The following is a 20,250-nucleotide window of genomic DNA, read 5'->3' as shown; positions in this document are numbered from 1 at the left end:
AGCGCAACGGATGCTCGATACTTAAATATGTACATAGTATCTGTGTCTACATGTAAAGATTTTGAAATATTCTTAATAATATTTTTTCAATGTTTTTTTTATTGCTTAAATGGGTGGACGAGCTCACAGCCCACCTGGTGTTAAGTGGTTACTGGAGCCCATATACGTCTACATCGTAAATGCGCCACCCATCTTGAGATATAAGTTCTAAGGTCTCAAGTATAGTTACAACGGCTGCCCTACCCTTCAAACCGAAATGCATTACTGCTTCACGGCAGTAATAGGCGGGGCGGTGGTACCTACCCGCGTGGACTCAGAGGTTCTACCACCAGTAAAAGTGGAAGTCAAACGTCAACATGAACATGAATTTGAATATCAAAATGAAGAAAAGAAAATGTATCGTGTGAATGAATAGGTGCATTAGTAACATAACATAAGACAGCTAAGATTCCTAGTTAAAATTATATCTGTTTAAAAAGAAAGGAGCTAAATACGTGAAGCTGGTTACTAGAATCCATCTTTAATGACTGACGTTATTTGTGGATTCATGTTTGTACTAAACTAATGAAATATTGTTGTTAAGTGGTTACTGGAGCCCATAGACATCCACAACGTAAATGCGCCACCCACCTTGAGATATAAGTTCTAAGGTCTCAAGTTTAGTTAAAATTTAAAATAAAAGAAATAAATTTCAAAAAAACCGGTACTCATTACCGTGATCACATTAATATTTATTTAAAAACTAATTGTTAGCTATTCTTTTTCTACATATGCTATTATATATAAACTTAATTATGTGTATAAGTATAGTGAGTTTAATATAATAGTAATGGGGCCTTGTATTTAGCAATGGAATGCGCTAATGACGTTGCGGTTTTCAAACGGAACCGTTTTCAGTTTATTTGCAGTAGTCTTTGTTAAGGCGAATGTGTTTCTTGAGTGCTCTAGACTTGTGGCTTTCTTGCAATGAACGTTGTTAAAAGCAGAGGTTGCGGTTGCTTAAGACCGACTTCTCGTTCGCCGCAGTAAGCTTACTCATTATTAGTGGAACTTAAAGTATTTGTTGTAAAGCTGTGTGTTGACGGTTAGTTGTTGAAACATCGAGCTATTAAGGTAGGTAGAAAAGCATTGTAGAAACCGAAATGGTATTTAATATAATACCTAACAGTAATGATAAGCACAAATCACAAGCATTCTTTACTGGTGGTAGGACCTCTTGTGAGTCCGTACGGGTAGGTACAACCACTCTGCCTATTTCTGCCATGAAGCAGTAATGCGTTTCGGCTTGAAGGGCGAGGCAGCCGTTGTAACTATACTGAGACCTTAGAACTTATATCTCAAGGTGGGTGGCGCAGTTACCTTGAACACGTCTATGGGCTCCAGTAACCACCTAACACCAGAGGGGTGGGAGCTCGACCACCCATCTAAGCAATAAAAAGACGAAAAAAAATACTGGAGAAAAATCGATTATCATTATTTTCTGGGTTTTTTTTTAATTGCAATTCTTATGCGTTTTAGTCTGTTTAATTGAAGTCCAGATCCCAAGCAAACAGCATAATAATATGCGAAATAACAGCAAAGTGTCGAGATTCCGAGTTAGCGAGTTTCGTGTTTTCGCGAGTTTATGTTTCGTTATAATGCTATCTATAGAGATGGCCTCAGACCCCTTAATCACAGTAACCTGAAACCGCTATGTTCATCCACAGTCTATTCCAAAGTATTTCTTTGTCACATACCATTTGACACTATCATAAATGCTCTTTGGTATTTCAAAAGCCAAAAGCAATCCGTAACGACTCAAGGCTAGGCCCACCATAAACTTATTCTCGTTAAAAATAATATAAAAACAAACCTTTTATGTTGGTTGAATTTTCATCACACGTGAAACATTTTGCAAAGAACAATAACGTAAAAAATATTTTCGCTAACTTGAAATACATTTTTTTACGTAAATTTCAAAATAACTATATTTTTACATTAATTTTTATCGTAGCACAATGTTCAAAAATAAATTTAAGTTTACTTGAAATTGCTGTTGTGCTCAAGATTATTTGCCTTTTGAATGCTATATAAAAATAGCTACCTCAAAATTCAGGCGTCTATTAGCTGTAGCAAAAAGACTAAAGCTTACATTTTCGGATCTTCTGAATCATTAATCTGACTTGCGTCTAGCGGTGATGCGCCCTGAAAAATACATAATGTATGTGCCAGTTTCTTTCAAACTACATAGAGATTAGTAGTAGGGTTTTGTTTTTCTTTCAAATTGTTGTAATCCATTAAAAAATAAAAATTTTAATAAGTGAATTAGTTAGGCAGTTAAGTAAACATTATAAATAAAAACATTAAAAATTCTGTGATCAAATTTCACTGTTTTATTTAAGTTTTCCCTTAGGTGTTCGTATTTCCCCCACTTTCACCTAATAGAGATTAATACACTTGGTAACTGTAGAAATACGGTCTCACACAGAATTCATTTAAGCAGATTGAAGAAATACAAAAACTAATAACCGAAATAGTAGGTACCAGTAATAGATAATAAATTATTTCTACTGCATTTTAGATTTTGCAAACCAAATAAGTAATAGATAATAAATTATTTCTACTGCATTTTAGATTTTGCAAACCAAATATGTATAATATTTCCTTCGATACTTGCCTGTGCTTGCCTTAACTGTATTTCTACCGGTTTGGAAGGACCGACAGTGGTTTTGGAATATAATTGAAATTTTGGATCTCATGTCCCAAGATTGGTAACGGTGATGATGTGACATCTACGGTCTACGACATAATGCTAGACCTTGAGCTCATCTATTCAATTAGAGCAATAAAAAACCAAGCTTTTCAGATTGCGGTGAATGTTATAAGGTGGTCTGCGGAATAATTTTTTTTTGGCATTGGGCCGAATTTTCTTGGCGGGATATGTGGAACTGCCAAAGACACTCACTAAGTGACTCACTTGCACTCTCACCCAAATATCTGAGTCTCACCAGGAGAAGAGCCTAGAATGATTAGGATAAGCGCAATTAACACTTAAATCAGACAATCAACCACTCTAAGGATGCCTTGTTGATGGAGTCGTCGGCGAGAACGACTCTATATCAGTCACCTCGGTCGGCTTCCTGTTGGGTCGCCCAATGACTCAGAACCAGCTTGCTAGGTCGGAAGTTACAGTGCCAACCCGTCCTTGTTTAATCTCAATCCTGAAGCAAACCAGGGCTGAGAGGGAGAACAGCTCTCTCTTTCAGGCCTGATGGCTACCGTGTGTTCCATGGGGAGTGCTCTGAGGAATTGTTCGAGATGATACCGGCATCTCGTTTTTACCATCGCACCGCCCGCCACCGGAGTAGAGTTCATCCGTACTACCTGGAGCCACTGCGGTCATCCACAGTGCGTTTCCAGAGGTCTTTTTTGCCTCGTACCATCCGGCTATGGAATGAGCTCCCCTCCACGGTGTTTCCCGAGCGCTATGATATGTCCTTCTTCAAACGAGGCTTGTGGAGAGTATTAAGCGGTAGGCAGCGGCTTGGCTCTGCCCCTGGGATTGCTGAAGTCCATGGGCAACGGTAACCACCAACCATCAGGTGAGCCGTATGCCCGTCTGTCTACAAGGGCAATAAAAAAATGTACTATTCAATACACTGAGACAGATTGAGCTTTAAGATAATAATAAATAATAGTTTAAAAAAACTAACGAAATACGCTTTTATAGAAAACCCAACTAGACTTGGACCTCCAACTTTAGTTGAATTTTCTAAAAAAGCGTATTTTGTTAGTTTTTTTAACTTATATTATTTATTTTTCATTTCATTTTCATCATTTAGTTGAATTTTTTCAATTTTTTTTTTTTTTTTTTTTAATTGTTGAGATGTCATCCGTCCTTAATAAGTATACCAAATTTCGAGTTAAGCCGACGTTTTGAAGGGGGTCAAAACCATGTTCAAAGATTCCGTTACAAACATACATACGTCTGAAGCTAATAAAAGCGTATTAAAAATAAATCTAAACACTACAATATATATTTTAATTGAAGTTATAATCCTTTTGCAATTACGGTAATGTTTTTTTGCTTTTCAATCTGTTAACAACTTCATCGAATTTCTTGTCAGTAATGAATGTGGGCATCATGACATTTCTCGGGGGACAACAGCACTGTTCTTCTTCTGTTCCTTCGTTTGTCCTCCTGCTCCTGGATTTCGATTTTTCAGCGGTACTCTCTGATGTTGTTTTGGCGTATTCTTTGATTTCGGTGAGATCTTCGTCTTTGATGATTCCTCTCAAATGCAAGAACTCAGCTACGTCTTCGTTAATTTTAAAATTGACCGCGCATTCTGTGGATTATTCATAATGATTCAATTTGTACTGAATATAATTTGTGATCATCTATTACAGTTACTCTGCGAAGTATTCTTTGCTTTACAACCTAAATTTCTTGAGTTTTTATGGAAAAAAAAAAACGTTTATTCTATTTGTTAAGGTGCCTGAGAAATTTGAAGAGTAAGTATTGTAATATTCTATCGCTGTTCTCTCTTTTCTCATAAACTTGCTCAAACAAAATACCACGAACCTACAATTACTTAGACTGAAAATACCCACCGACAATTGATAATTATTTGTTTCCACCTTAAGTGGTTCTATCTTAATTGTAATTATTTTAAGTGTATTATTTTCTCTATCTTAATTGTAATAATTACTATAAGTTTAATTACTGTACGAGTAATTATTTTCTAAAACAACACAACGAAACCTTCAGCTATGTTAGTCTGAAAATGGCGGTAGCAATAGGAAATTTTTGTATCTACTATAACTATGTATAGTATAGTATAGTATAGTATAGTATAGTATAGTATAGTATAGTATAGTATAGTATAGTATAGTATAGTATAGTATAGTATAGTATAGTATAGTATAGTATAGTATAGTATAGTATAGTATAGTATAGTATAAAATATCTAAACTAGACCACATTGTACAATTGTGCAAATTCTATTTTTAAAAAAAGGACATTAAGTAAATAAAAAACCATTTCTCAACGTCTTGATGGAAAATAAGATTGGTTTCGTAGCTCTTAATTTAAATAGAAAGAAAACACAACTAAGCTTCAGTTTGCTACCAAATTTTCTTATTTCTTGATCATTATTTTTTGTGTACCTGTGCACATAGAAAACAAATTGAAAAAAGTAAAATAAAATTACTCATTTCAGACAGAAATCTTGTCACACGGGTGAATCTCTTCGAGACCGTGATATTTAACAAACCGAGTAATGAAACGAGATGAAACAGCAAACTAACTACGATAAATAGTAAAAATATTATTTGCATTTCATCTGAGGGTAGTGCACACGGGCTTCAATCCCCCTAGTTATCTTTTCACGGGAGAGTTACAATATTCCTTCGATGAAAATATCTCCGAGAAAATTAACATTATTTTGGTTATGAAAAACTTAGGGTTAGCTGTGGATGCACCTTCTAATTAAAACTAACACACTCCGTACTCCATATTATTAAACATTGATCAGTGAGATAGATTCTTTAAGCTCGGATATATAGTGTAGGATCTAGTACGGCTTATTTATTTCTTTACTTGCTTTTACCCAAATATTAGATGAACTACTCGCGGAAGTACATGTCAATAAAACACTTTCAGTGCGCTTAAGCCGATAACAACTATTAAATCATAGCTATATTCTTCTATTAACTGGATAGTACGCTCTTGCATTATAAACCCCCTCTTCCCGCCGGACTTAAGAAGAAAATCAGAGTTCAAGTAGCGTGATTGAATTTTTTTTTTCATTCTGTAACTTTAATACTAGAAATATCTTTTTTTTTTATTGCTTAGATGGGTGGACGAGCTCACAGCCCACCTGGTGTAAAGTGGTTACTGGAGCACATAGACATCTACAACGTAGACGTGCCACCCACCTTGAGATACAAGTTCTAAGGTCTCAGTATAGTTACAACGGCTGCCCCACCCTTCAAACCGAAACGCATTACTGCTTCACGGCAGAAATAGGCAAGGCGGTGGTACCTATCCGCGCGGACTGAAACCCTGCCTATCTGCTCGAAATGACATTTTTGATTACCCATTATGCCTGTACCATACGCGTATACTATCATGTTTGGAATCGAAAAAATCGGTGTCGCGGACTTTATATAGCAATAACCAAAACGCTAAAAAACTCTAGTACAACGTGGAACTTTTAACAACTGGACTGGACGAGTTTCGTTCGAGCTGAGAATGTTTAATTACAAACACTTCAAACGGCGTCGTGCATAACGAAAAATCGATTACAGCTCCCAGTTTTTGGTCCGAACGTATACCTATTAGTATTTGTACCTGGAAATTTTGTTTCTCGGTTCTAAATTAAAAACACGTCTGCTAACAGGACACAGTTGTTTGAAAACTCTTTTTCTGTATAGGTAGGCGTGTCACGATGTTATTTTGTTTATTTGTTCATTTCAAACTTTTCCGACTAGACGGAGAAGTGCATTAGGAAATGTTTGGTGGTTAATATCTGTGGTGGGCTTATTCAATTTACATGCAATAAAAATATGAATGTACTTGCTCTAGTATTTTCGCAGCTTGTAAAATAATAGTTTTCATAGAGATTGATATAGTATTTTTTTGCGTGATGCTCGATTCCAAAAATACACTAAACTGTGACAGCTTGTATTACTGAGAGCGTAATGTCGGCGCATCAACTGATTTAACTATAATTATGATATATTATGATATACGACTAGAATATTACAAATGTGAATTTACGATGATCAATATATTTGCAAAACATATGAGAAAACTTCGTTTTCAGATTTTATTCTTCATATCCCTGGGTAAGTAAAAAATTAGGACACATGTTATTTAAATATATTATAATTTGCGTAAAAAAATAATAATAAAAAAAAAATTGCGTAATCACTGATAGTAGGACCTCATGTGAGTCCGCGCGGGTAGGTGCCACTGCCCTGCTTGTTTCTGCCGTGAAGCAGTAATGCGTTTCGGTTAGAAGGGTGGGGCAGCCGTTGTAACTATACTTGAGACTTTGGAACTTGTATCTCAAGATGGGTGGCGCATTTACGTTGTAGATGTCTATGGGCTCCAGTAACCACTTAACACCAGATGGGCTGTGAGCTCGTCCACCCATCTAAGCAATAAAAAAAAAGCTCTGATCATAAATTAACAGCCCATTAACATTTTCTGTGGCTGATAACGAAAAATAAGAAATATAAAAAAAATTGTAAAATTTATGAATATAATAAGCGATAATGTGTGATTTAAGTCTATGATCGGCAAGAATAAAAAAATATATTTTGAAGTTTCAAAATGTGCTTTGGTATCGAATAAGATTTCAGTTGATAGGGTGACCTAATTCAAATTATTTGGAATTATTTCAATATTAGTAATTGTGTGTTTTTTTGTAATTGTGTCCTATTATTGTAAAGCACTTTATTTAAGAAGCAGTTAAGAAGAGGTACTTGTGCAGTCGCTCACGTCTTTCTGAAGCTAATAAATACAACATCCTCTCCATTCCGTATAATTTAGGAATTCACTCTCACTTACCCCGCACACCGTGTTAAATACAGAATTATTGTTTATTTTCAGTTTGATTTTACCTTTATTTGGAGGACACTTGCATTCAAATTCAGGCGATTTGAGCGGTATTCCGTCTTGGTATCGACGGAAGAAGTGTTCGATTGGTTCTTGAGGGAGAGACCAGGACCATTTGTCCCAGGGTAAACTAGCTAAGCAGCCGTCAAGAGTTGCCAATATTAACAACGTAATCACGCGTGTCTGCCAAGAAAATCAGAAATGTCGAATAAATCTTTATTACGAGAAAGCTTATTCTATTGTTAGCTTGAGGTATTGTTTGTACGATATAAAACATACCTCAGTTTTGCACAGCTGCAATTAATCGTTTTCGTAAATTCAAACATACAGTCTTTCCTTAGCATGTTTTTCATTATATTAAAAAATATCTCTATTATATCTATATTATATTAACGTAAGTTATACGTCAAAATAATCAGGATCAAAATGCTACGGTTTTACAGATACCGAACATCAAGTAAATAAAAATGATACTCGATATGTATGTATTATTACATTTTAATCAGAATAATTGTACAAGAAATCTTTATCGTTATTTCTTAATGTTTTGAGACTCATTATATCAGTGGGCTCAGGTTGTGTGGTTGATTTTAGCTCTTTCCGACAAAGGCCTGGCACCAATAAAGGACACCTACTCCGTGTTATTTCTTCGATCGACGTATGCGTAGCCCTATCGGATTCCGTAGTAATCTCAACGGTCGGAGTAATTACTGTTGAAATTTTTGTAATAAAACAAGGCGTCAAGGTGTTTCTTGTCTCTTTCTTCTTGAACGGTGCGTTTGGGTGATTCTTGTGTATTTTTTCGTGGTCTCTAACAAACGTGTTTTTGTATTTTGCCCTGCTCTTCCTACCAACGTGTATCGGGAACGAGAAAACGATGTTGCTTTCCCCCCTTTTACAGCCACCTTCACACAGCATATATGGAGCAGTGAAAACCAGATAATCCGGTCTTTTTGTTACATCTAAAATTCAATTGACATGGACATTTTTCTTCTTACAAATAGACAAATAAATATTGTATTATATACAAACGTATTGTGTTGAAGTTTTTTTGACTAACTCTGTTAGCTGATTCTCGATTTTTTTTTGTTTTCTAGCTGTTTTTTTTGGGAGCAATTTATAGTACACGATAAATCGTGAATGCTAATACTCACTTCATAGACACTCGAAAGTTGTTTGTTACTAACCAGTTCGGGTCACATTAGTAAATAAATTTTTCTCGTCGAGATTAAAATTATTTATAATATAGTATCCTAGTTATAATATTAAAACTTATTTAATTAATTAATCGGAAATTGCAGCCCAGAGTCTGATAGCTATAATTTATTAAAATACGTAGGTCCGGGCTTGTTAGACAACCTTATAGGAAAGGTTCAATTAAAATAATATAATAAATAACATATTGAAATTTCTAAGTTGTTATTGAAATATTTTATTTTTTTATTTTTTATTGCTTAGATTGGTGGACGAGCCACCTGAAGCTGGAGCCCATAGACATCTATAACGTAAATGCGCCACTCACCTTGAGATATAAGTTCTAAGCTCTCAAGTATAGTTACAACGGCTGTCCCACCCTTCAAACTGAAACGCATTACTGCTTCACGACAGAAATAGGCAGGGTGGTGGTACCTACCCGCGTGGGCTCACAAGAAGCCTTACCATCAGTAATTCCGTATATTATAATTTTGCGGGTTTGATTTTTATTACACGATGTTATTTCTTCACCGTGGAAGTGAATCGTGAACATTTGTTAATTACGTATTACATTAGAAAAATTGGTACCCGCCTGGGATCCGAACAGCGTTGCTTTGCTCAACACAAAAATGTATTGGATGTCTTGTCCTTTAGGCCACGATGAGTATAAAAATAATGTATCTTGTGTCCCAAGATGGGTGATCGTCCATCGATATTCCAATTTCAAATTCAATTCCAAATTAAAATGCTACGAGCTTCTATGATCGTCTATAAAAATAATGATAAAAAAAACCACTTTTGTTAATAATATGTTAAATTAAATATTTACTGTCGCCATTGATGATTTTTTTGAGAAAAATCTCGCCGTCTGTAATCCCATTATCGGTTTCAACAACGGTCGCGTTGTTTATCTTACTTTCCCCCAATATAAATGATAATGAACTAAAAACATTCAACATTTTAAAATTCAGAAACTTCACCATTGTTCTTGACTTGAGTTTTTATTTTTAATTTACCTTTGAAAATATTGTATACTTCAGTATATACAGCGACTGCGGTATATATGATTTATGTACTAAAGTCAGGATTGTTTTATCGAAGTTTATGTTTATTCGTAATGGCTTGTTTTACGAGTGCTCGCGCACACTGCATACTTCATCCACTAAAATAAGATTTTGTTGTATTAGAGTAAGTGGTCTTCAGATACTATATTTCGATTTAAAGCTATTTAAAAGACGTTAAAACCACTAAACACGGTTTATTAGCTTTTTATTTACATCCATTGCGATTCATGTCGTTCGCTCCGTTACGAATGTTTTAAAATCAAACGAACGTTTGATAGTATATAAATTGTTCGTGCCGATTTGTTTGAAAACTGGCAAAGTGCTCTTTACAATTGTTTAAGAAAACAAAAAAATAGCCGATCGAGATCATGGCTTGGAGTAACGTGACTTTACTAATACATCTTGTGGCCAGTGTAATAATTCATCTGTATTCTAATTTACGGCACATATTGTAAGATTCCTAGAATCTTAAACCTACGTATAAATTTACGTTTGCGCTGAGCTGGGTCGATTTGGCACTGTTTCGCGCGAGTTATTTGAGAGATGTCAGTGACCAATTCATTTAAAATGAATTATGAATGTTGATTAAAAACAATTAGAGCTTGTACTAGATTGTATTCGAGATGATACCGGCATCTCGTTTTTACCATCGCACCGGCCGCCACCGGAGTAGAGTTCATCCATACTACCTGGAGCCACTGCGGTCATCCACAGTGCGTTTCCAGAGATGTTTTTTGCCACGTACCATCCGGCTATGGAATGAGCTCCCCTCCACGGTGTTTCCCGAGCGCTATGACATGTCTTTCTTCAAACGAGGCTTGTGGAGAGTATTAAGCGGTAGACAGCGGCTTGGCTCTGCCCTTGGCATTGCTGAAGTCCATGGTAACCATTCACCATCAGGTGGGCCGTATGCTCGTCTGCCTAAAAGGGCAATAAAAAAAAAAAATAGTTTTACAGTATAACCCAAATTCACCTCATATTTCATAATTTCAATATTGTCATGCGCACAATATGTAATCGTGTATGGATGCTACGTTTTTTTTTCTTTCAATTGGTACATAACTTGATTTGGTAGTCTATCTCGATTTTTTTTATTTATTGCTTAGATGGGTGGACGAGCTCACAGCCCACCTGGTGTTAAGTGGTTACTGGAGCCCATGGATATCCACAACGTAAATGCGCCACCCACCTTGAGATATAAGTTCTCAAGTTTAGTTACAACGGCTGCCCCACCCTTCAAACCGAAACGCATTACTGCTTCACGGCAGAAATAGGCAGGATGGTGGTACCCACCCGCGCGGACTCACAAGAGGTCCTACCACCAGTAATTGCGCAAATTATAATTTTGCGGGTTTCATTTTTGTTACACGATGTTATTCCTTCACCGTGGAAGTCAGTCGTGAACATTTGTTTAGTACGTATTTCATTAGAAAAATTGGTACCCGCCTGAGATTCAAACACCGGTGCATCGCTTAACACGAATGTACCGGAAGACGTACACGTTAGGCCACGACGACTTCAAAAAATTAAACCATAATAAGTTAAATTGATATAAAAGCAGGAGTGTAGTTGAATAATGGATAAAAGTTGAACAGCTCTGCTGGGCTAGACGGGCGGCTCTCGTGTTATGAGTTTCCGCGAACACACGTAAGCGCCAAACGAGAATTTCGCCAACTTTCCGAACATGCAGCAATACGGAAATTTAAAGCGCTCCCGAAGTATATTAGCACCCGAGATATGAGGCCTTTTTTAATTTCATGCCTCGAATTCCAACCGTAATACACTTTAATAGTGTATTGATGTAACAATACAAATAGGAGACTAACGATATCTATTTTTGATAGCCAGTACCTAATCTCCCTTGGTCATTGTAACATTTAATTATGTTCAATTTGGCCGACTGCCTGCTTTACCTGCTAGGTAGCCCAACGTTTTGGCCAACGCCCAAGTGATTACATTCACTAAACTGTCAAAGATAAGTTATTTTAGATGTTACGACATTGAAATTTCGAGCCTAGGACGCCGTACGTATGTGTCACGTTAACATGACATTGGCCGATGGGAATTTAACACTTTTCACGGGTAAACGATCTTTGAGAACGAGTTCACGTGTCACTCGTAATTTATGATTGAGCTGTCTCGTAGTCGGAAATGGATCGTCTCGTTGGCACAATTAACCGAAATGATAAATGCTAATAGTCCGTATCTTTATTTGATCATCTGGTCACGAAACATTTATTTGTTTGTTTGATAAATTATTAAGCACTAAAATACAACACGTACAATTAAACTATTGCTTTAGAAGCTATTTGTTAGTTTAGGACTTCTACGATGCTATAAAGCAAATATCATTATTAGATTATGAAGGGAATTTAGCAATGCGAACTTTTCTTCATTCTATCAATTCAAAACATGATCTAAAGTGTAACCCTGAAATACGTTAGTATTTATGTATTTTAACCTATATTTTAAAAGAAAGGTATAATCGAACTAATTGACTAATATATTTTACTAGACTATAAATAATAATTCGGTTTTGTTATTAACTTAATAGCAAAGTGTATGTACATCTTTGATAATTAATTAAGTAGTAGATTTATTACTCAAAGCGTTGATAACATTCATTTATTAATTGTTTAATTTGTTAGACCTTAATCAAATCGAAAATATTTATAATAGCACCAATTAATAATAATGTTGTTTAAAAAACTCGGTTTGGTATTAATGTAAGCTTCTTTGAAAATATATACTGATTATCAATGAATGAAACACGAGATTTGCTTTCATTTACTGGGTTACTGTCAAGCAGACACTCCTAAAAGCTTTTTAATGTTTCTGTCAAAACGGATCATTGGAAGCAGTTGTATTTGGAAAGTACCAGGTGTACATTTTCGTATTTTTTTTCTCTCGTTAATTGTGATGCCAAAGATCACGCGGCCTTTCGTATATAAATGTAACGACAAAATAGCTATTCGAAATGTTAAATTTCTATACTTTTCTCGGTATAATGATTTTTTTTTTAAATATTAAACTAAAAAAGAAGCTTATAGCAAACCGACCTCTACGTCACTCTCGCGGCCGTATGCCCGCTCGTTATACATAGTTAGTATCTATGTCCATCTTTTTAACAGTGTATAATCTATGTTCCGGGCGCTTCCGTTTTGAGTGTGAGTAGCGTGCGCCCGCGTCTTAATGTAATTATCGTTTTAAAATTGAAAATTGTTTATGTTTAGGAAAAATTAGAATTAGAAATTCGATACTAGTGACAAACCCATAGTTTTATTGAATAAAAATATCCCTGAGATCTACCCCTCACTATAAGCTACATTTTTGGTATGTTAGACTTATGAAGTTGTTGGATATAACTCGCTTTGCGGTCTTCGCTTTGCATTTGTCAAAGAAAGTCAATGAAAAAACCTTAACAATAACTTTTATTTGGTATATATAATAATATGGTCAAGTCTTCGATATACCTGACTAAGGTATTGTATTTTATCGAATCATAAGTCGTTGCTTTATCAGATGAATATTTCGCAAGCGTACTAAATAAAACAACGAAATAAACTTAAAAGTATTTATTGTCTTACCCATAATAAGACAAGTTTAAATTATATTTTAGGAATGCGGACGGCATCCGATCATACACAGTTAACGGTCCATGGGAAGCTGGGTCTGCATCATGACAGCGAGATCCTGTAACATTGAGAACAAGGTCAAGCTTGTTGACCGGAACCGATTCCGCGAAGCAATCTTTAGCGAGGGTTTCAAAGCGAAGCTAGATGGAGACGCTGGTGAATCCGAGATTAGAATACTTCCTCGAGATAAGAGACTTCGTGTGGTAACGCTGGAACTTGGCGCCTACGGAAATGTGATGGAGTAACGATTGATCTTGGTTTTTGGATTTTTGGGTGTAGGTAATCGGTCTGTTGGCCAAGTAGGTCCGGAGGGCGCGCTCGCCCCAGGTCTGCGCCCGCGGCGGCTCGACACGTTGTCCCTTGTTCCTTCGGTCCAAGTACGTGATCAGGTCATCGTAGTAGTTCTTTTGGTAGTCGTAAATGTAGTTGTACTGGAGGAACTTCGGCCTGCAATTACATTACTTCACTGAATCACATGAAACTGTAACGATGAACATTTATAATCCGTGTACAATGATAAATAATATAGACAGGTACTTTTAAAATTTGATTATAATAATAAATGTTTTTAGGAAGTTTGTTTACAAAAAAATAAGTGTTTTATGTTGATGTAGTTACCTGCACCAGTGCTTGAATACAAGCCGCCTAGGCTCTGTTGAGTCGTTGGGGTTCTCTGGTGGTGGAGGTTCGGCTTCCTCAGGCTTGGCTTGCTGGGCGCCCTCCTTACCGGGTTCGGCTTCAGAAGCAGCCGGGGCCTCCTCGGGCACCGGTTCGGGCTGCTCTGGAGTTTCGTCCTCTACGTCATCCCACATCTCGTAAAAGGGTAGTCTGCGATCAGAAACCACTATATTATTGACCACGTTAATAACATCACGACGTTCACCACACGGACGGCCACGGACCTAACTGGGGTTGTAGAAACGTGCGCAGTGGATGATCGTTCGTGTACGACTGTGTATCTTAGCGCGTCCCCTGGTAGCGTGAGCAGCCTCCCGATTTATCTCCCTTCGACCCCACCTGACTGTCGCAAGCGTTGCGTCCACGAGACGCGCTGCCAATGATTCTCTGTCAATACTTTGACCATGCATTGTATCGAAAAAATCTTTGTTGCTTTCAAATTGTTTGCCAAATGGCGCATTTTTTTCTTTTGAAGTCTAGATATTGTCTCGTTTGCCGAGCGAATTTCAATTGAAATTTTTTCAATGGCTTCACGTCAAGCTGATATATTAGTCTCTTAATACGCGCTGACTTGAATAAATTAAGTCGCGGTTCCGTTTTGTGATTGAGATGACACACGAAACATAAAGCGTTGTTATTTAACTGTTCAAAAGCCGTTTGTAACGAATGTCAAGCGAAAAGACAAAACAAAGGTATAAATTTCCTAGGATTCGTGTGGAAGCGAGCCAGGTTGTCATTATTTTGTGTTTGTTAATCTGCTACATTTTATTGATGACACGACAACATCATAGCGTATTTTAGACAGTTCAACATTTTAAAATAGGTTCAGCTAGCTTCACCCCTAGTCTGACCGGGTTCTGACCCCGGACGGAGATCGGACGTCGGGTGTAAGAGTGCAGGGGAGTCGTTTAGTGGGTGGGCCCTAAAATCCTTGGGCCCACGATCTGCTCTCAACACCTGCAGATCGTTGAGTCTCACATACCCCGCGCGCCCCCTAGGTGCGGTGACCTCGTAGGAGGTTCGACCCCGGCCCGGAAAAAAAAAAGCTTCACCATTTTCTATCAAATCAACAGCCAATTTATGTGTAATTATAAAGTTATGTAAACCTATTTATTTTATTTTGTCGTTTTATGGAATAATATATATATTTTTTTAAAGCATCGTGTCGGTGTTATTCGGAGCGTTTAAGCTAAATGTCAAACAAACATATTCACTATAATTGAGACTTCGGCTACATCTCAAGGTCGGTGGCCGTAACCGATGTATGCACCTGACCTTGCCTACGGACGCGGGTATAGCGCGAGCAATCACCAACTGAATTTATGCTACACATTCGTAGATATAATTACATAGAGAATTACATATTTTCCGTTCACGTTAAGCTATTGTTATACATTTTGAGGTGTACAAAGTAGATACGGTTAAGCACATATGCAATTGAGATCTGCGTTCTTTTGCCTAACAGAGAAACATGATTCAGCTTGGCCATGGCTTTTTCCATGCGACTCCGCATCTTCGAATCTCGAAAAACTTCAGCATAGTATCATCGATGAAGATAAGTGTCGTGCGTCAGTAAATTTTTCGTTAATTAAATGACAGTCGTGGCAAGGCGTGACCTGGTTTAACGGTAATTTTCTATATTGATGTCTCCCGACCGTTGGCACGTCAATACTGATGACTCAATTTATTGAGCGCATTCATCAATGCACGTTGACGCGGAATGTTATCAGGTATTCTAAGCAGCACAGGTAAACATGATTAAATATTTATTCAAGTATAAACACAGGTCAGTCTTGTGATCTTTAAATAGACATTTAAACGAACAAGGTAGAATCGGGAAGTTTATATTGAGGTGATGTGAGTTGGCGATCATGTGATTTTGACCTATGTTAACCTTCAGTAATATTTATGGCTTGCTCGATACGTTTTCACCGATCACTTGCCAAGCGATTCATTTTTAAATCTTACGTTGTTTTGTTCCACTTTTAAGGATTCGCGGGCCTATAGAAAAACCAGTCTTTTGTTTCAAGTCTAATGACGTTGTCGTAATTTATGTGGCTGAAGCCATAAATAATGTAAGTTTGAGTTTCAAAATATTTGTTTGCGTTTTTCGTGTTTGTCGTTCGAAAGACCAACATTGACGTAATTGACACTTTTGTTCTTCTTCTCGGTGGTTCCTTCATTGTATAGGATCATTTTACTGGTGGTAGGACCTCTTGTGAGTCCGCACAGGTAGGTACCACTACCTCGCCTATTTTTGCCGTGAAGCAGTAATGCGTTTCGGTTTGAATGGTGGGGCAGCCGTTGTAACTATCATTGTGACCTTACAACTTATATCTCAAGGTGGGAGGCGTTTACGTTGTAGATGTCTATGGGCTCCAGTAGCCACTTAACATCGGGTAGGCTGTGAGATCGTCCACCCATCTAAGAAAAAAAAATCTTGACTTTTCTGTAATATTGTTGCTGTTTCTCCCCATTTATTTCTGTCGTTTACTTCGTGGAGAGGTACGTTAGCAGGCAAATCTAGCTGCTAAATCACGTGATCAGACCACCCCTTCGGCTTCGATCGCTATGTCTTTTGCCTTTTGTCTACCGGTAACGATGAGCATTCCAGGCTGTGTGTTACGATCCAATCATCACGAAATTTGGAAACTCAAACACCTTGTCAGCAGTATAGAATAGAAATTAGGGTGCCTTTCATAAAAAAAAACCTATTTCCCGCTGATAGAATTTATATTAAGTGAAGTCATGTTCTAGAAATAGTACAAAACGGGATGCAAAATTTTTTCTGTCATTCTTAATTTGGGTATTGCTAGTAATGTAATGTTTTAATATATAGTTACGATAAATATAATATATACATGTATTCTATAATATAGTATATTTATAGTTCAAATTTCATCATCATGATGATATACATAATTTAAATAATCTTATACACATAACAACCTTACTTAAGCTTACCACAATCATACTTATTTCGTCGCAAAATTGCGCGTTCCCTTTCGAATGATAGAACTGATCTTATAAAATGGTGGTTGACCCTCCATTTTGTCTTAAACTAGCTATTCCCGTTATGTCTTCCAGAGATTCCGCTGATGGTTTAACTTCAAGAGGCTATACATCAGTTTCATACTTAAGCTAATAAAAACATCATACCCATATTAAATTAAGCTTTAAAACAACTTTTCTATGAACTACAAACACATAAGCAAAACGTCCCGTGTTGCAGGAAAAAAGAAAAAAAAAACAGAGTGTAGCCACGTCGAGGTACAATTCAGTCGAGAAAAGTTGGAAGCATATTTGCCCACAATAAAGTGTCAGTAAATCTGGCTTAGTGCATACAATGAAGAGGCTCGATACAAATATGTGAAGAGCACAGAAGCCATTGTGAACGTGGAACATTGCACCGTTTCCGCCAAGACAAATGTTTGAAAATGTTTTTCACACGTATTTGATAAAAGCCTTGACTAAAATTAATAGTTAAGACATTCAAGAATAATTGCCTATTATGTCATATTTAAAATAAAAGAAGCTGTATTAAATTTATCTCAGACGTATGATGGGTGAGCATGAGGACGTCCACGGTTCATTAATTTGTAAAGAAAACTAGAAAATTAAGATCTGGCTTCTTTGCTTGGTAGACTTAGGATCCACATGTTTTATTTAGAACTTGTCTATAATGGTAAGTTAAATTTTAAACGTCACTAGGTTGGTTCAGCTTTTTGTCAAATGTCTTCCATTTTATTATAACTATTGCAACAGACGATATTACATAGGCGGCACTGAAAATTTCGGGAATTAACGAAGTGACACAACATTACTATTTAAAAATGTATTTATTGCTTTTCGAAGTATTCTCCGCGAAATTTAACACATTTTTCCATACAATGGAACCAATCATTGAAGCAACCATTCCATTCGAAAGTTGGGGTCTCCAAAATGGCCGTTTTTTAGGCGTCTACAGCTTCTTCAGGTGATGAAAATCTCTGTCCACGCAATTTATTCTTTATTTAGGGAAAGTATAGTAATCATTAGGGCTTAGGTCGGGGCTGTACGGCGGATGGTCTAATAATTCTATGTTTTCTTGCTCTAAAAACTTTTTTGTTCTGTGCGCGGTGTGAGAACTCGCATTGTCGTGATGGAGGATGATGCGGCGGTTGCAGTTCTCTTTACGGAGTTCAGAAACGACCTGTGGCAAACAAATGCTAGCATACCATTCTGCATTAACCGTTCTTTGTCCCTCAAGAGGAATAGACGTAACATGGCCGGTTTTGGAGACAAACGTGGCCACCATTTTTTTTGCAACACTCCGTGAACGAACAATTTTTGTTGGCTTTAACTCATTTTCGAACACCCAAACTCGTACTGGTTTTTTGTTTCGGGTTCGTACGCGTATATCCAGGATTCGTCACCTGATACAATGTTGTATACAGCATTTGAGGATCCTGCGAGAATATTTCGAGAGTTCTGACGCACCAAGTAATGCGAGCCGCTTTTTGCTCTTCACAGAGCGAATGCGGTATCCATCGGGAAAACAACTTTTTTACACCTAATTGTTCATGCAAGATTATTTGTATTTAACTCATGCCAATGTCTAAAGTTGTCTGAATTTCGCGTTATGTCACATGTCGATCTTCCTCAATCAGCTTACGCACAGCAACAACGTTTTCTTGGGTGACTGCAGTTTTTGGACGACCGTGACGGGGATCATCACTGAGCTTGACACGTCCACGTTGAAACTCAGCAAATCAGCGATAAATTGTGGTTTTAGATGGGGCTTCATCACCAAATGCAGAAATCATCCGGTCAACACACTGTTTTTGTGTTAAACCACTTCGAAAGTCATAATAAATCATCGCTCTTGAATTTTCTCGAGTCAATTCCATTTTCTCAACGACTAAACAAGTTTGACAAAACCTCGTGACAAGACCGAGAATCTTTTTTAAAATAAATAAATGGTATTCGATTTTAAAAACCAAGGAGTTTTCAATTAAAAAGATTTTAATATGACAGGAACAATGGAAATATTCCATTCCAGATACTTTTAGTGCAGCCCTCGTATGCAAATTTAATAAGAAGAAGAAAAATATTAGATTAGACTAATTACGACAACTAATTACTTAGTCACCCGTGACCGCGAGAAATCGAAAAATCAAAATTTTTGGAATGCCTAAAAGTGAGATATACCAGAACCAAATCTAGTTTCAGAAATATTACCTTCTTAAGAAAAAGAGAATTACTCTGATATGATTAAGGACGTATTTTTGTAAAGACATTATGATGATCATTAAAGCCTTAAACAACAAAAAAAACATGTAATTTGCGTGTTATTTTATTATTATTATACATAATAGAGTTTAAGTTATTATAAGCTTTGATAAGGTTGGTATCTGGACAAGCCAATCAAACCAAGCCCAAACCTGGTACCTCTTTCATGATATTCTATATATTTTCTTGTAGAAAGGTAAAAGTATTTTAGTATTCATAATCAAATCTTAAGTTAGATTAAAATAATATGAAATAATATTTATTTATGATGTCACACATCCCACTTAACCTTTTCTTACGTTTTAATTTCAAGGTGAATGCCAACATTCACCTTGAGACACGAGGGGGGATCTTAATTGAAGAGTATAACGGCAATCCTACCCTTTTAATCGTAATCGGCCTGTTTCTCGCGGTACCGGCCCGTGTGGAAGCTCCTCCAATAATTATGCAAGGTCAAAATTATAAATCATTTCCATTTGATTACACGATATTATTCCTTCATTTGAACCCTGACATAGTCTACGGATACACAGATTTATTATCCATTAGGTCATTTTAATATTGAAGAAACAAAATGATTGAAATATTACATGATGGACTCAGAAAATGTTTATAGTTTTGAGTCACCTCTAGAAAACGGCACTCGGCTTACAGAAGATCTGCAATTCATTATTAATACTACATTAATTAATACTCTTAAGCTACTTCAGTATCGGAATAATCTCATCATAACGATAAGCCAAGCTCTTCAGAAAATATTACAGTTTCGATTACATTAATTCGAATAGGTAAAACAATAACT

At 36.6% G+C, this 20,250-nt stretch overlaps 2 protein-coding genes across 5 annotated transcripts; both read right to left on the bottom strand.

Annotated features, from left to right (window-relative positions):
• Nucleotides 1-4,005: 4,005 nt before the first annotated feature.
• On the bottom strand, nucleotides 4,006-10,083 carry LOC134199714 (uncharacterized). Its single transcript, XM_062671204.1, has 3 exons — nucleotides 10,078-10,083; nucleotides 7,612-7,789; nucleotides 4,006-4,328 (listed from the first exon to the last, which is right to left on the bottom strand). The coding sequence occupies exons 1-3, from the start codon at nucleotides 10,081-10,083 to the stop codon at nucleotides 4,048-4,050; spliced, it is 465 nt and encodes a 154-aa protein (XP_062527188.1). The 3' UTR covers nucleotides 4,006-4,047.
• A 3,341-nt stretch (nucleotides 10,084-13,424) lies between these two features.
• Nucleotides 13,425-19,486, bottom strand: Fln (flightin). Of its 4 annotated transcripts, none has more exons than XM_062668902.1 (4): nucleotides 14,402-19,486; nucleotides 14,118-14,327; nucleotides 13,677-13,946; nucleotides 13,425-13,557 (listed from the first exon to the last, which is right to left on the bottom strand). In XM_062668902.1, the coding sequence occupies exons 2-4, from the start codon at nucleotides 14,309-14,311 to the stop codon at nucleotides 13,542-13,544; spliced, it is 480 nt and encodes a 159-aa protein (XP_062524886.1). In that variant the 5' UTR covers nucleotides 14,312-14,327; nucleotides 14,402-19,486; the 3' UTR covers nucleotides 13,425-13,541. The 4 variants fall into 4 exon arrangements, with proteins under 4 accessions (XP_062524886.1, XP_062524901.1, NP_001130045.1 ...); XM_062668917.1 differs by having other exon boundaries at nucleotides 13,425-13,559; nucleotides 13,682-13,946; NM_001136573.1 differs by having other exon boundaries at nucleotides 13,680-13,946; nucleotides 14,402-14,454.
• Nucleotides 19,487-20,250: the final 764 nt, after the last annotated feature.

The sequence above is a fragment of the Bombyx mori genome, chromosome 1 (assembly GCF_030269925.1).
Source record: "Bombyx mori chromosome 1, ASM3026992v2".
Lineage (NCBI taxonomy): Eukaryota > Metazoa > Arthropoda > Insecta > Lepidoptera > Bombycidae > Bombyx > Bombyx mori.
The sequence above is the reverse complement of the archived record's forward strand: the minus strand, read 5'-3'. Positions and strand labels throughout refer to the sequence as shown.

Excerpts from the sequence above, each read along its gene's own strand:
- LOC134199714 (XM_062671204.1), bottom strand. Across the intron at positions 4,329-7,611 it reads CAAGTGTCCTCCAAATAAAG|AATGCGCGGTCAATTTTAAA; the intron begins GTAAAATCAAAC and ends AATAATCCACAG.
- Fln (XM_012693428.4), bottom strand. The coding sequence starts at position 14,311 with ATGTGGGATGACGTAGAGGACGAAACTCCAGAGCAGCCCGAACCGGTG. Across the intron at positions 13,947-14,117 it reads GTATTCAAGCACTGGTGCAG|GCCGAAGTTCCTCCAGTACA; the intron begins GTAACTACATCA and ends ATGTAATTGCAG.